At 35.9% G+C, this 13,426-nt stretch overlaps 1 protein-coding gene and 1 non-coding gene across 2 annotated transcripts; one reads left to right on the top strand and one right to left on the bottom strand.

Annotated features, from left to right (window-relative positions):
- The first annotated feature begins 209 nt into the window (after positions 1–209).
- Positions 210–317, top strand: LOC130942285 (small nucleolar RNA R71). Its single transcript, XR_009070861.1, has one exon. It is a non-coding gene; the product is annotated as a small nucleolar RNA R71 (small nucleolar RNA).
- A 7,378-nt stretch (positions 318–7,695) lies between these two features.
- On the bottom strand, positions 7,696–12,765 carry LOC130940789 (uncharacterized). Its single transcript, XM_057869029.1, has 3 exons — positions 12,354–12,765; positions 9,751–10,502; positions 7,696–8,988 (listed from the first exon to the last, which is right to left on the bottom strand). The coding sequence occupies exons 1-3, from the start codon at positions 12,645–12,647 to the stop codon at positions 8,490–8,492; spliced, it is 1,545 nt and encodes a 514-aa protein (XP_057725012.1). The 5' UTR covers positions 12,648–12,765; the 3' UTR covers positions 7,696–8,489.
- Between the last annotated feature and the right edge of the window lie 661 nt (positions 12,766–13,426).

Genomic DNA, 13,426 nt, shown 5'->3' with positions numbered 1-13,426 from the left:
TCTATGCCAGAAGATACTTCTGCAACGGCCCTTGAACGGCCTTGCTTCTGTCTGTGGTTCCAAGTAGATTCAGCTAAATCACTGATCAATTGCCAAGCTTCATCAGTGGTCTTGTACTTCTTCATAGACCCATTGCTGTCACTTTCCAATATGGTCTTATCTTAGGGCCTCATACCTTGTGTGACATAGCTGAGTAGCACGATCTTGTCAATCATGTGGTGGGGGCATGCTTCCAGAAGATTATTGAAGCGCTCCCAGTATTCAAAGAGAGTCTCATTGTCATCCTGAACAATTGTAGAGATATCCTTCCTCAGTTTATCAGTAACTTCAGATGGGAAGAATTTCTCCAGGAACTCCTTTCTGAGTGTATCCCAGTTGGATACGTTTGCTAGAGGTTGAGTGTAGTACCACTCTCTTGCTTTTCCCTCAAGAGAGAACGGAAAAGCTTTCAGCAGAATTGAAGTTTCATCAGCGCCATCTCGCCTGACAGTAGAACAGGCTGCCTGGAAATCTCTCAAGTGCTTGATAGGCTCTTGAGCAGGTAGGCCATGAAACTTGGGCATCAAATTTAGCAGTGCGGTCTTTATTTCAAAATCCGTAGCTACCGCTGGATGATGCGCTTGAAATGGTTGCAGTGTAAAATCAGGAGCTCCTTCCTCCTGAATGGTAATTCTTCTAGCTGCCATGTTTTCTGCACGTAAAACAACCGAATCAGTAGAACGGGGCTGGTTTCTTCCTCATATTCACTTTCAGATCCGCCCTCAGAGCGGACTAACCTACGTTGTTCTTGCCTTATTCGTGAAATTGTTCTTTCAATTTCAGGATCGAATATTAGCAAGCGCGGATCAGGAGGTGAACGTGTCATTTGACAGAAGAAACACGCAGCTCATAGTAGCAAAATTAAATAAAATGCAAATAAATAAATTCTAATTAATAAAATAAGCACTCTATTGCAACTCCCCGGCAACGGCGCCAGAAATTGATGGAGATACAGAAGCTGGTGAATTAAAAATTTATTAAAATGGTTACGTTGCAAGTATAGTTCTTAACTCACCGAAAATCTGCCTATCAATTTAGAAATATATCACTGAAAGTTTAAATTAAAATTACTGGGAGTTTTAAGTCCCAGGTCGTCTCCCAACGAGTTGCAGAAAAGTGTGCTATATTATTAATCAGATATTCCAAAAAGAGTTGAGCTAAGTAAATTGGGATTTAAATTGAGGAATTTTAAATAATAAAAATGAAAGGCCTTGACTGGGAATTGATTGGTTAGAATCTCTATCATTGATGGTGTGATTGTAAGATTAATTTATAATTAATAGTTGTTCTGTTTGGTTATCCCTTACTAGGTAAGAGAAAGTCAAACAAGTGGAAATGCCAGATCTGTTCACAAGTTGCAGCCCACTTAGTTTAAAGGGATTGGCGTCGGTGACAGGATAGCAATCCAACATTTAACACAATTACAAATTTTTCTTTCAATCCTTCCAACTCAAGAGTTCCCTTTAATCAATTCCCATAAAGTAATGAAACTACTCATGCATTGTAAATAAAGAATACATGGCACATGAAAGGGAATTAAAAGAAGACATGATTATTGGAATGGAAATTAAATTAAAAAGAAATAATCCTTGCATTAATTAATCATAAAAGTATCTGAATGACAAAATTGAACATAACAAAGAACATGGAAGAATAAAACCAAGTTAAGAGAATAAACTAGAGTGATGAAGTCTTGATGAGGAAAATAACTCTTCTTAATGTTTCAATGCTAAGATCAATTTTAAATTAAAATTCTAAAAACTAGAGAGAAAAACCTAAGAGAGTAAAAAAAACTAGATCTAAACTACTCAATGAATGTGTCTCTGTTGTTTTTGCATATTCTCTATCTCTAGTCTGCTGTTCCGGGCCGAAAACTGGGCTGAAATAGGGTCCAAAGTCGCTGGTTTCAGATTCTGTAGTTTATGCAGATCGCGCATGTCACGCGATCGCGTCGTCCATGCGGACGCGTCGCTGGCGCTTTTCCTCTTCACGCGTTCGCGTCGTCCACGCTACCGCGTTGCTTGTGCTTTCCAATCCGCGTGGCCGCACAAGCCATGCGGCCGCGTCACTGCGATTTGCGCTCCTTCGCGCGGTCGCGTGAGCCATGCGACCGTGTCACTTTTCGCTGGTTATCTCCTCAAATTCTTGTGTTCCTTCCATTTTTTAATAGCTTCCTCTCCAATCTCTGTCTCATTCATGCCCTATGAAGCCTGAAACACTTGACACACAGATTACGGCATCGAATGGAATAAAGGAGAATTGAAATTAAATAATTAAAGTCTCGAGGAAGCAATTTTCAAACATGTAATAAATTCAGGAAGAAAATCTAAATGCATGCTAAATTGATGAATAAGTGGGTAAGGATCACGACAAAACCACACAATTAAACACAATATAAACTATAAAATAGTGGTTTATCAAACACTACTCATATTAAAAATATCGTTAATTACGATTAGAACTAATATTGTGATTAGGAGTAAAAACAGACCAGGTCAGATAAGACTTTATCTTCAACAAATTAGACTTGTAATAAAGTATATTAGTCTAAATTTAGCCTATAATTATAGACTTTTTAATTAGTACTAAACCTGATTGTCAAGTTTGACTTGGCTTAAAATTTGTCAATAAATCTAATTTTTTTAATAAATAAATAAATAAGTAATGCCAATATCCAATATTAAATTTAAATAATGTCAATACACAATATTAAATAAATAATGCACATATATAATTAAAAAGATAAATAACTTAATGAATAAAAATATTTAAATATTATACAAGATTCCAGCTCAAATCTTTACTATTGTATTTTTATTCGTATAAGTACTCATGGCAGATCATGCACCGTGAGTTTAAACTACTCAATTTGGAGTGCTGCTTAGCTGCAAATATTTGGCAGTGGTGTTATTGGCTTTTGCATTGATAATAAGAAAATGATCAGTTTTAATGTAGAAACAAATATTTATAATCATTATTAAACAAATAATGGTTCGGTTCACAAGAAGAAATCACCCAGACAAAAATCGGGAGCGAACCGTTGAACCGGTCAGTTGACATAGAACCGGCCAGTTCGAAGAAAACAACGTCGTTTCTTTGGGTTCGGGAAAAAAAAAAAGAAAACCCTTCCTGAGCTTCGTGTCCCACTCCCCCAGCCCCTCCTGAATCAGAAAGCAGTAAAGCACAAAAAGCCTCTCATAGGCTCAAATAACCCTAGCCTCCACCAACGCCGTAGCAGCTTCGTCGTGGTAGTCGTCGTCTTCGTCGAGCAGCTTCATCGTGGTAGCTATCGTCTTTGTCTCGCCGCTATCATCTTCGTCTGCCCTCTGCTCATCGAAGGTTAGTGCTCAGTGCTCACTGCTCCCTTGTTCTTTTTTTTTTAATTTTTTCATGCTCTATTCGAAAAGATCCAAGATTATTATTTTGTGATTTGTGTTTGTGTTTGTGCTGCTGGATTGTTGATTATTGAACAGTGTTTTGTTATTTTGTGTTTGTGTTGCTGGATTGCTGATTATTGAACGTTTTATTGATTTAATTATGTCTAGAGTCTAGACTGTAATTGTCTTCATGCTTTATTGTTTTCAATTATGGATGGTAGTCAATCAAAAAGTATTTGTTGATAATAATACATCTATGCATAATAATTTGGCCGATAATGATCCTAATACAACAAATCTACAGAAAGATTTTTCGAATTTTGATGATTGAATACATTTTATATTGAAAATTTTTTTTGTTATTTAACTTTTGAGTTTGTAGTTTGTATTTTGAACCAACAACAAAGATTTTAGTAGATGATATTTTTGCAGTTATTTAAATTTAAAAAAAATTTATATTAAACTATAATTATATTTTATAGATATTTATTTATGATTTATTTATTATTTTATTAAAAAATAATTTTTTTAGTTAAATTTCAATTGGAATAATAAACCAAAGAACTAGTGACTAAAATAATTTGATGACCGGTATGATTTTCAAAACCTTGATTCGCCTACGTATTAGTACCTTTTTACATTTTTCTATATATATATTTTTAATATACTATTGAAAAGTGAAAAAATAATAATGGATTATGGATCATTTCAATTTTATTTAATTAGTCTTATAATGTGATCACTATATAAAATTTTTTTGGTCAGATGATCACTCTATAAATTTAGAGTAAAACCCCAATCCGATTCCTAACTATTTTATAAACTTCCATTCTGTTTTTCATCGATTGAAAAATGATATTGCAACCTCTTACGATTAATTTTGTCAGATATTTTATTTTTTCTGTTAATGTTTTTGTCTAGAACTAACAGATCTTACCTACATATATTGTTAACTCAACATGTGTCAAGTAATCATTTAAAGCAACTATTTGAGATGTGTAAAATGACATCATTCTGCTAACTTATCATAGGGCAGAGGGCAATTTGTTCCTTTAAATAGTTGTTTGACAGGTATTGAGTTAACGATATACGTAGGTAAGATCCATTAGCTCTGGATGAAGACAATAACAGAGAGGATAAAATATATGGCGAAATTAATTGTGAGAAACCACAAGATCATTTTCCAATCGATGAGGGGCGGAATGAGAGTTTGTGAAATGGTTAGGGATTGAGTTGAAGTTTTACTCATAAATTTAAGGAATCAAGATCTTTTAAAGTGAAACAGTTGGTAATGTAATAAAGTGAGAAATTAATTATTTTTAAATTAAGATAATGAGCACACATTTTATGAAAATTTTTTTTTTTGAAAGAAAGAGCTCAAAACTCAAATGGAGTAAAAAAAGACAAAGACAAGAACCATAAAAGACAAAACAACTCCTATGTCATCTCTGACATAGCCATCAACAACATGAGTTATTTACCACACTAGTCTGTAGCACATGAAAACGATTGATCCATACAATCTACGACCCCTGTTGTCTTACTTTGAAATATGACATCATTTTGTCGTAACCAAGATTGCGAGAACCGGACCGATCAATAAACCAATTAGGTCACTGGTTTAATGATTCACTGGTTCGACCGGAGTTCAATCGGAGTTCAACCGATTTAATAAAATATTAAATAAAATTATTAAAAAACCTAAAAATAATTTTAAATATATAAATTCAATAATTTCTAACTTAATAAAATTTAAAATTTCACATAATAAGTTATCCATAACTTAATATTAGAGGTTCACAAATAACTTCAAACATCAAAGTTTATAACTAAAAAAAACGCACATAATGACAAACCCATAATGTTCTACATTCAAAAGAAACAATTACTAGCATGCTTTCAACTAATCAAAGGTGCAACTCATAAAAATCATAATTATCATTAAGTGTTTCAATATCTCCATCATAAACAGGTAATCCAAAGCCACCATCATCAGAAGTACTACCAAAAGAAGCTGTATTTGAAGAATCAGCAACATTAGGCAAATCCATGTAATCCAGATAAACATGAAGTAGCAACCAAAATCATGAAGCAGCAACCAAAATCATGTAATCCAGCATGAACAAATAAATAATTCAGCAACCAAAATCATGAAGCAGCAGCTCATTTCATCATGAACAAATCATGAACAGATACCAAATCATGAACAGCAACTCAAACAGAATTTTTCTGATGACCTCATCATGAATCCAGATAACAAATCATGAACAGATACCAAATCATGAATCCAAATAACAAAACATGAACACAGATAACAAAACATGAACACAGACTTAACAAATCATGAACAGAAAAATTAAAAAATCAAGCACAAATAATAAATCATGAACAAATCGCAAGCTAATAAATCATAAAATAAGGCATAGAAAATTAGAAGGCAGCGAGGTGGAAGGAGGAGGCGAGGTGGAAGGCAGAGTATTACCGGCGGCGAGTAAGGGCAACGAAGGAGGAGGCGAGTTCGGCGACGACCAACGAGGAGGGGTGCTTGGCGACGACGAAGAGGGGCTGTGGAACGGCGAAGAGGGGCTGTGGGATGTGGGATGCGGTGGCGATGGCGGTGGGATGCGGTGGCGATGGTGGTGGTTATGCGACGGCGAAGAGGGGCTACTCCATCATGGGAAGCTATGCGACGGTGGGTGCTTTCTCTTCTGCCCGTGGTGGCTATGGTGTGCTTTCTCTTGTGATAGTGTGAGACTGAGATTAAGATTAGGGTTCTTTGAGTTTAGCTTCTGTTTTTGTTTTTTTTTATTTTTTTATTTTTTTATATACCTTCAAAACGACACCGTTTAATAGTTTAATATCCAAACCAAAAATCGCTAAAAAATCGGACGGTTCTCTTGGTTCACCGGTTAACTGCCGGTTCGACCGGTTTTTTCATCGGTTTTTTGTCAGATAGTTTCTGACCTTACCCAGACCGACTAAGTGACCGGTTCTCGATTTTTCTGATTGAACCGGCCGGTCTGGTTCGGTTTTCAGAACCCTGGTCGTAACCAAATAATCCATATTACTGAGAAGAACCCAACTAACCAATATTTACGCAACTCTTTTCTCATCGACATGGATCTCCAACTCTCAAAGTATTCTTTCATAGTATCGAAAGCAGTCCACGCGTAGATTCATGCACACCACACTTGCCAAGAGTACTCGTAAATAAAGTCGTGTAGTGAAGGGACGGTTGGTTCTGATTCGGGCCGAACGGAGCAAAGGGTTGGGGAGGCTATTGGAGGAACGTTCTTCAGCGACGTGTCGACGTATGAAGGGAGAATAGAAGTGCGGACAAAGACGCCAATTGAAGGGGAGGTGTTGTACGTGCCTGGCTGATCAGAGCGGAGGGCTGGGAGACTGGAGGTTTCTTCTTCTTCGACATGGTGATTGATGGAGGATGAAGAGCTCTGCGGCGAGGGAGGAAACGGGGAGCAACTGGGGTGGGTTTTCGGCTCGTATTGTATTCGGGTCGGGTTGTATTTTTTCTGGACTTGGCCCATGTCCAAAAAAAAGGTTTAAAGAAATTTTTCTTAATATCTAAATTTGATTGGAAGTGGTTCAAAGAGTTCATATTTGTCACGTCCAAAAATAAACGAGTTCATATTTGTATACCGAAAGAAAAAAATAATTCATATTCAGTTTCGTTCTCAAATTTGAGGCTTAGACTCAAATTGACCAATAAAATTATAATCGATTAAATTTGGACTCCAAAATTTATCATAATAATTCACATTAGCTCCTAAATTAATTTTTGTAAATAACGTGTTGATTTTATATGTTAATTTGCTAAGATTTGAATTCTTTACCTAAATTTTATGTGATTGAGATTTACTACACTTCCTATAAAAGCTTCATTAGCTCTCCAACATCTTGAGAGCATTAGTCAAGCTATTGAAAAGCTCTAATAAATCTCCATTGCATGAAACTTGAGCGATGAATCACAGCAAATTAATATATCAAATCAACACATTATTTACGAAAATTAACTCAATAGTTTAATACGAATTACGATTATAAATTTTCGAATCCAAGTTGAGTCTATTAGAATTTTGAGGGTCAAATTGATTCCACCTCAAATTTTAGCTGCTAAATTGAGTATTAACTCGTGGTTTAGAATTACTACAACAATGTAACTATTTTTACTCCAAATTATTCTCTACATGACACATCCTACTCATAAATTTGTAACTATTGTGCATATTACATAAACAAAAAGGTTGTCATCCTCCTCAAATTAGCCATTTGACCAACTTAAATTCAGCAATACAAGAATTTTAGTGTCTTGGGTTAACTATGGCGAACTAGATATATATTCTTCATGAATTTTTAGGGTCAACTTACTTATAGTTAGTTGATAAGCTTTTACTTCAATTACCAACATTCGCACTACCATGGCCATCGCATCATCCTCCTCCTTTCCCCAATGGCAGCATGGAGTCGCTGCTAGAATGTCTTCAATCCGTTCTGCAACGGTGTAAAGTTTGATATGTGGTGTGCTGGATCTCCGTCAACCATGCCCCCTCATCCACTCCCTGTAGTGATTTTTCTTATCCCAAAAGGATTTAAATGTATTCTACCTCGGTTATTCAGCTAAAATAAGGATATGCCTCTATGCTCTTAAAAGTGTTTATGAAAGTACTTCAAATCACCCACCAAGATAATCCTTATGTCAGTGGCGGGATTCAAACTCAAACAAATACTCGTGAGATTTGGATCGTTTCTCAGCCACTCTTCCAATCATCTTTAGTACTTGCTATTGTGTTGCAAGAAAAAAAAAATTACATTCACTGTATCCAATTGGTTACAAAAGGGGAAGCTCTTTCCTCAAAAGAATCGGACCGTAAAAAAAATCAGGTTCAGTTTTGGAAAACTACCCACCAGTGAAAACAACTGAAACACAATCTCTGGATCCAAGGAAACTGAGTAAAAGAGCTGCTGAACTATCTCATGATTCACAATATGATCTTCATATGAAGACATCATTGAAGTATCCACCTTTTCTATATGTCTTTTCATCTGAGTAACTATTTACCTAAGTTGGAAGTTTGAAAATGTGGACTGCCGGTAGAGCAATATGTTTTCTTCATCTTCATCATGATCAACACCATCACCATCACCATCACCATCACCATCATAATCCCCAATAAACAGTTCTTCTGGTTCAATCATTGCTGCACCATCTGAATCAATTTGCTGCATCTCTGACTCTATTAACACCTCCATCCGAGCTCTTTCCTTGTCCCTTGGGTAGGTCCTGTAAAGGAACGAGTAGATCAAACAGCAGAGAGCCATCGGAATTCCTATTGCCATGTAAAGCGACTTGGCCAATGATGCTGCATTCTCTCTATCTGTTAAAATCTCTTGAGATTCACTAGATCCTTTAGGGATGGGCTTATATCCATAAACATGTTGAGACAAAATCCCCACTACAGGGGGTGCAAAAGATGATAGTATAGACTCCAAAGAACGGTCAAGTGCGTACACACTTGTTCGGGATCTCTCCGGAACTATCTCTGCAAAAATTGGACTGATGTCCATACAATTGCCACATTAAACTAAGCACAAACTACATTTACTATACTCAGAGAAGTCACAATTCAGTTATAGAAATAATAAGGGATACAAATTAGCACAATTAGCGCACATATAATTCTTTGCACAAAAAGGAAATTAGATAACCGAAGATGCAAAAAGCCAAAGTATCTATTGACAATTCAAAATCAGAATTGAAGAGTAACTTTGAAAATCCTAAAATGATTTGGATTGTAGAGAGCTAACTTGTACCATTTATAAGTCAATCAGATACAATATTTTATAATTAACATTGCTAGAAATTTTAGATGTAATGGAAGTTGCATATTCCAAAATCAGGGCATGCTACAAATGAAAGAATAATTGATATAGTAATTATGCAGCAGTACAGACTTTGTTAGTGAACAATCGTAATAAGTTTTATTAGTGAATAATTGTAATAAGTTAGGGTTAAATGGAATAGAGTAAGTTGCTCTAGTGAGGTTAACTAATGCGAGTTAAGCTTGCACTAGCTTCTATATAAACTAAACTTGTATGATAGAATCATTTGAGAGTTATCACTCAATTCAGAATTCATATTGATTCTCTCAAACTATGCTTGCAATTTCTGCATTTCTTGCCATGTTTCTGCTTCATAAAACATAGTTTTATCAGGAAGAGGGACAGATAATTCTATAAGTTTATTGGATATATCCGATGATACTTAATCGGGACAAATGGGCAAGAAAATACAGAAAATGTAAGTTGAAAGACTTACTTATTTGCAGCTGGAGCATTCCAAGATATGAAGAGCCCCATGATTATCAAAACCAAGCCATGAAGTATTGCTGTAGATGGATCAGCCGGTAATCCAAGCAAAAGGATTGCTGCTAAAGGAATTGCTGATGCAGAGCTTATCTGTGCTAGAATTATCCTCCCAGAATTGGGAAGACGCATCGAAAGGATATCCCCCATCTTACCTCCAAACAATCCCCCAACTGAGCTAGCAATCACAAATAAAGCTATGAGGAAAGCAGTTTTCTCGTGGGAGAAGCCGGTAAGCTCTAACCACATTGGTGCAAATGACAAAGCTGACCATGGAAAGGAACCAGTGACACCCTGTGTAACAATAATCTGGAAAGACCGAATCTTAGAAACTGATTTGCCTTCTTCAACAAGATCTTTCACGTCTGACCAAAACGTTTTACTTGGAACTTGATTGCTCACATTTTCCACATCCTTGGAGAAGTGTGGATCGTTGGCAAATAGGTAGACTGCAGTCCCTACTACAATGCTTATCAGTCCAACAATATGGAAGGAAATCCTCCAACCTGGGATACCAAAGAACGTTATCGGAGCTATCATTACAGAGAAGAGTCCACCAATAAGGGAACCAAGATTGCCTGTTAGCTGAAGCCATCCAAAAGCTATTCCACGATTGCTATCATTTGTTGAATCGGCCACAAGGGACTGAATTGCAGGTGCTACTAATGCAAGGCCAATCCCATTCAACGCTCGCGATACAGCTATCTATAAGACAATGACTTCAAAGTTCAAAGTGAATACAATTAGCTACATATTTATTATAGGACAGCAGTTACACTGACATTGTTTAGGAACTTTGCACATGTGCTTTTTGTCTATTTCAAAGCAAAAGAACTAAAATGCCAACACTCAACGAAGAGGTTTTGGGAAGTAGTGTTGCCTTGGTATACTCCATCCTTCATGTGTCCCGTTTACATTTTTTAAAGTTTCAAAATATTTATCCCATTGACAATATATAGGAAGTATTAAATTCTTTTCCCCATTATACCCCTAATTGTGATATAGAAAAAGAGAAGAGCGGTGTTAATTGTGTTGATTGAAGTTTTTCCCCCTATAATGATAGTTTTGTCAACTCACATAAACATCTAAGAATTTCTTATCATCATGTAACATGTACAAATGGATATGGATGATCCCACGAGGACAGAAACATGAGTAGAGTGAAGAAGAATGGAGAAATAACGGTGGATGCAATACCATGTCAGAAGAGTCACCACCAAGTTTGGCAGTTGTCAGTAATTTGGGATTTATGGTAATGAAAGCAGTTCAAAGTTTCTATTGCAAGACATGGAACAGAAGGCATGTTAAAATAATCAGAGTTTACTTGATACCAAAGTAAGGACGGAACAAACCATGATCGTATTTTGATTATTTACACTTGAGTGTCTGCGCGTGTCTATAGAGAATTAGAGATAACCAAGTAATGCTAACAGCAACTACAATTAACTAACAGAATTGCTACTTCTCTATAGTTTTAGCTAACTGACTAACTATCCTTCAAACTATAAATAACCATAATAGATTATGACGAAGTCTTGTTACACCAACCATCATCCATGCTAGCATAAAACGTAATTTCCATGACAAATTGCAAAGCTTTTTTGGAATCACAATTTAGAGATACCTCTCTCATAATTGTAGGTATACATACAGCGATATAGGAGGATCAAATTTGAAGATTCACAGTACATATTATATTTATTAGCAATGCTATTCAAAGCAAGGAAAATCTAATCCAGTTCACTGGGACGTTAAATAGACATTGTGTATCTCTACTAGTAACTGGGGAAAAGAATTGGCATGGGTCCCAAATGATTATATAATCAATCGTAAAATTCCATAATTGACTTGACATGGTCAATTGGATCTAGCGATTGCGGATCCATTCCCCAACTCTGTCACCAAACCATAGCTTACTACTTATGTTTGAATAGTGTTAGGTTTTGGATTTTTTTTTTAAGAACTCTGCCTATGTTAGAGAACTAGTCCCAAGCTCTTAAAAAAGAGGTCTGTATTAGGCCATCGACCGCCAATAAAAATTTTTCTAAGATGTTCATGACATCGATCAAATAGAAGTTGGAGACTACCAATTTGGGTTGGTCGAGTGGTTAGCTCACTCGTCTACTTAAGCAAGTATTGGGAAACCAAAAAAATAGAAGTTGGAGACACGGAATATAGGCACACTTATAGTAAAAATCCAAGTCAACAATGCTAAGTTATGTATTTATGTATAAATACGTAATTTATATTGCAAAGTGTAATTTATACTAATGGTTAATTTTAGTGGCTAGTCCTAGCATGAATGAATCCCACTTTTATTAAGACTTCTAAATCGTTATCTATCGGCAATTTAAGGCTCTAATAATCCGTTTCGTGAGCAAATAATTGAATCTAAAACCTCATCATGTGCCAATGTCTACTCTACTTTAAGAAGTCAAAGGTGAAAAACAACACAAAAATCCAACTAAACTGAACCAGAACTGATATGAAAGAAAAACAATGCATCCACTACACTATCTACGCTTCTCCAAACTCCTTAAAAGAGAAAACTAGTACCTGAAGGAAAGTAGAGGAGAACGCAACAAGAAAGGTGGCAGCGGCCCAAAGAAAAGCGCCGATAGCAATGACATGGGCGCGGTTGTGGCGGACGGCGAGGTAGACAGCTAAGGGGTAGCAAGAGGACTGCACAATGGATCGGAAAAGAGTGAGTGAGCCAAGGCCAGTTGGGTCAGTGTGAAGTGCTGCACCAACTTCCTTGTACACACCTGGTAGCAATGACTCATCTGCTCTCTCCATTATCCCTGCCAGGTTCACCAGAATCAGTGTAACAGTTTCTGCCTTCATTTTCATTTCTTCAATTTTCTGCTCTTTTCTTCGTTTGTGCTGGTTCTTGTACTAAATCGGTCACCTCCAACTCCCAGCGCCATTCATCAATCTTTGTATTTGCCAGATGTATTGATTTGAGAGGGTGGAGTTGCCAGCAAGGCACGCCGTTTGTGTACGTGTAAGATATAATAACATGTACTTCAGTAACCTTCGCAATGGATATCATAATATTCGCTTGGCATCTACCTTTATTCTTTTGTTGCTTTTTCTATTGGATTTAGCTATGGTGGTGAAAGTATCAAGTGGTCTTTAAAGGACACTTTAATTTGATTCTAAGTGTGTGGCTGTTGAGTATTGATCAATCGTACAGGTTAGTATGTGTAGTTATATTCTTACCCAAAGTTTATAATAATTATAAAGAAGTCTCAATCATTAATGAAAGTATTTTTATTTGCATGCAATTAGAGAAGGATTAAGGTTTTAGGCTTTGTGTAACTTGGGCCTTTAATGGACATGTGTATAAAGAAACAATATTTTAAACTAATATTGGACACTAGTTAACAAAAATTGTAACGTTCCTACTTACTCTTTTATGAAAAACACTCATAAAGCAAATTGTAAACAAGAAAAAAAAACTCACAAGTAAAAGTGTCTACTATAATAATAATAATAATAATAATAATAATAATAATAATAATAATAATAATAATCCTTGATTATATATATTACTTCATCAAAGCATTGATTTTAGCTAAAACATATAACAATTCCTTGAATATAATTTTAAAAAGATTAATATATTA

The sequence above is a fragment of the Arachis stenosperma genome, chromosome 7 (genome assembly GCF_014773155.1).
Source record: "Arachis stenosperma cultivar V10309 chromosome 7, arast.V10309.gnm1.PFL2, whole genome shotgun sequence".
In the NCBI taxonomy this organism is placed as follows: domain Eukaryota; kingdom Viridiplantae; phylum Streptophyta; class Magnoliopsida; order Fabales; family Fabaceae; genus Arachis; species Arachis stenosperma.
This window is presented reverse-complemented; position numbering and strand designations above follow the sequence as displayed.

Bases quoted from the DNA above. Each gene is read 5' to 3' on its own strand.
- LOC130940789 (XM_057869029.1), bottom strand. From the start codon at position 12,647: ATGAAAATGAAGGCAGAAACTGTTACACTGATTCTGGTGAACCTGGCA. The intron at 10,503-12,353 runs GTACTAGTTTTC...ATTGTCTTATAG, and splicing joins TCTCCTCTACTTTCCTTCAG to ATAGCTGTATCGCGAGCGTT. The intron at 8,989-9,750 runs GTAAGTCTTTCA...TATGGACATCAG, and splicing joins AATGCTCCAGCTGCAAATAA to TCCAATTTTTGCAGAGATAG.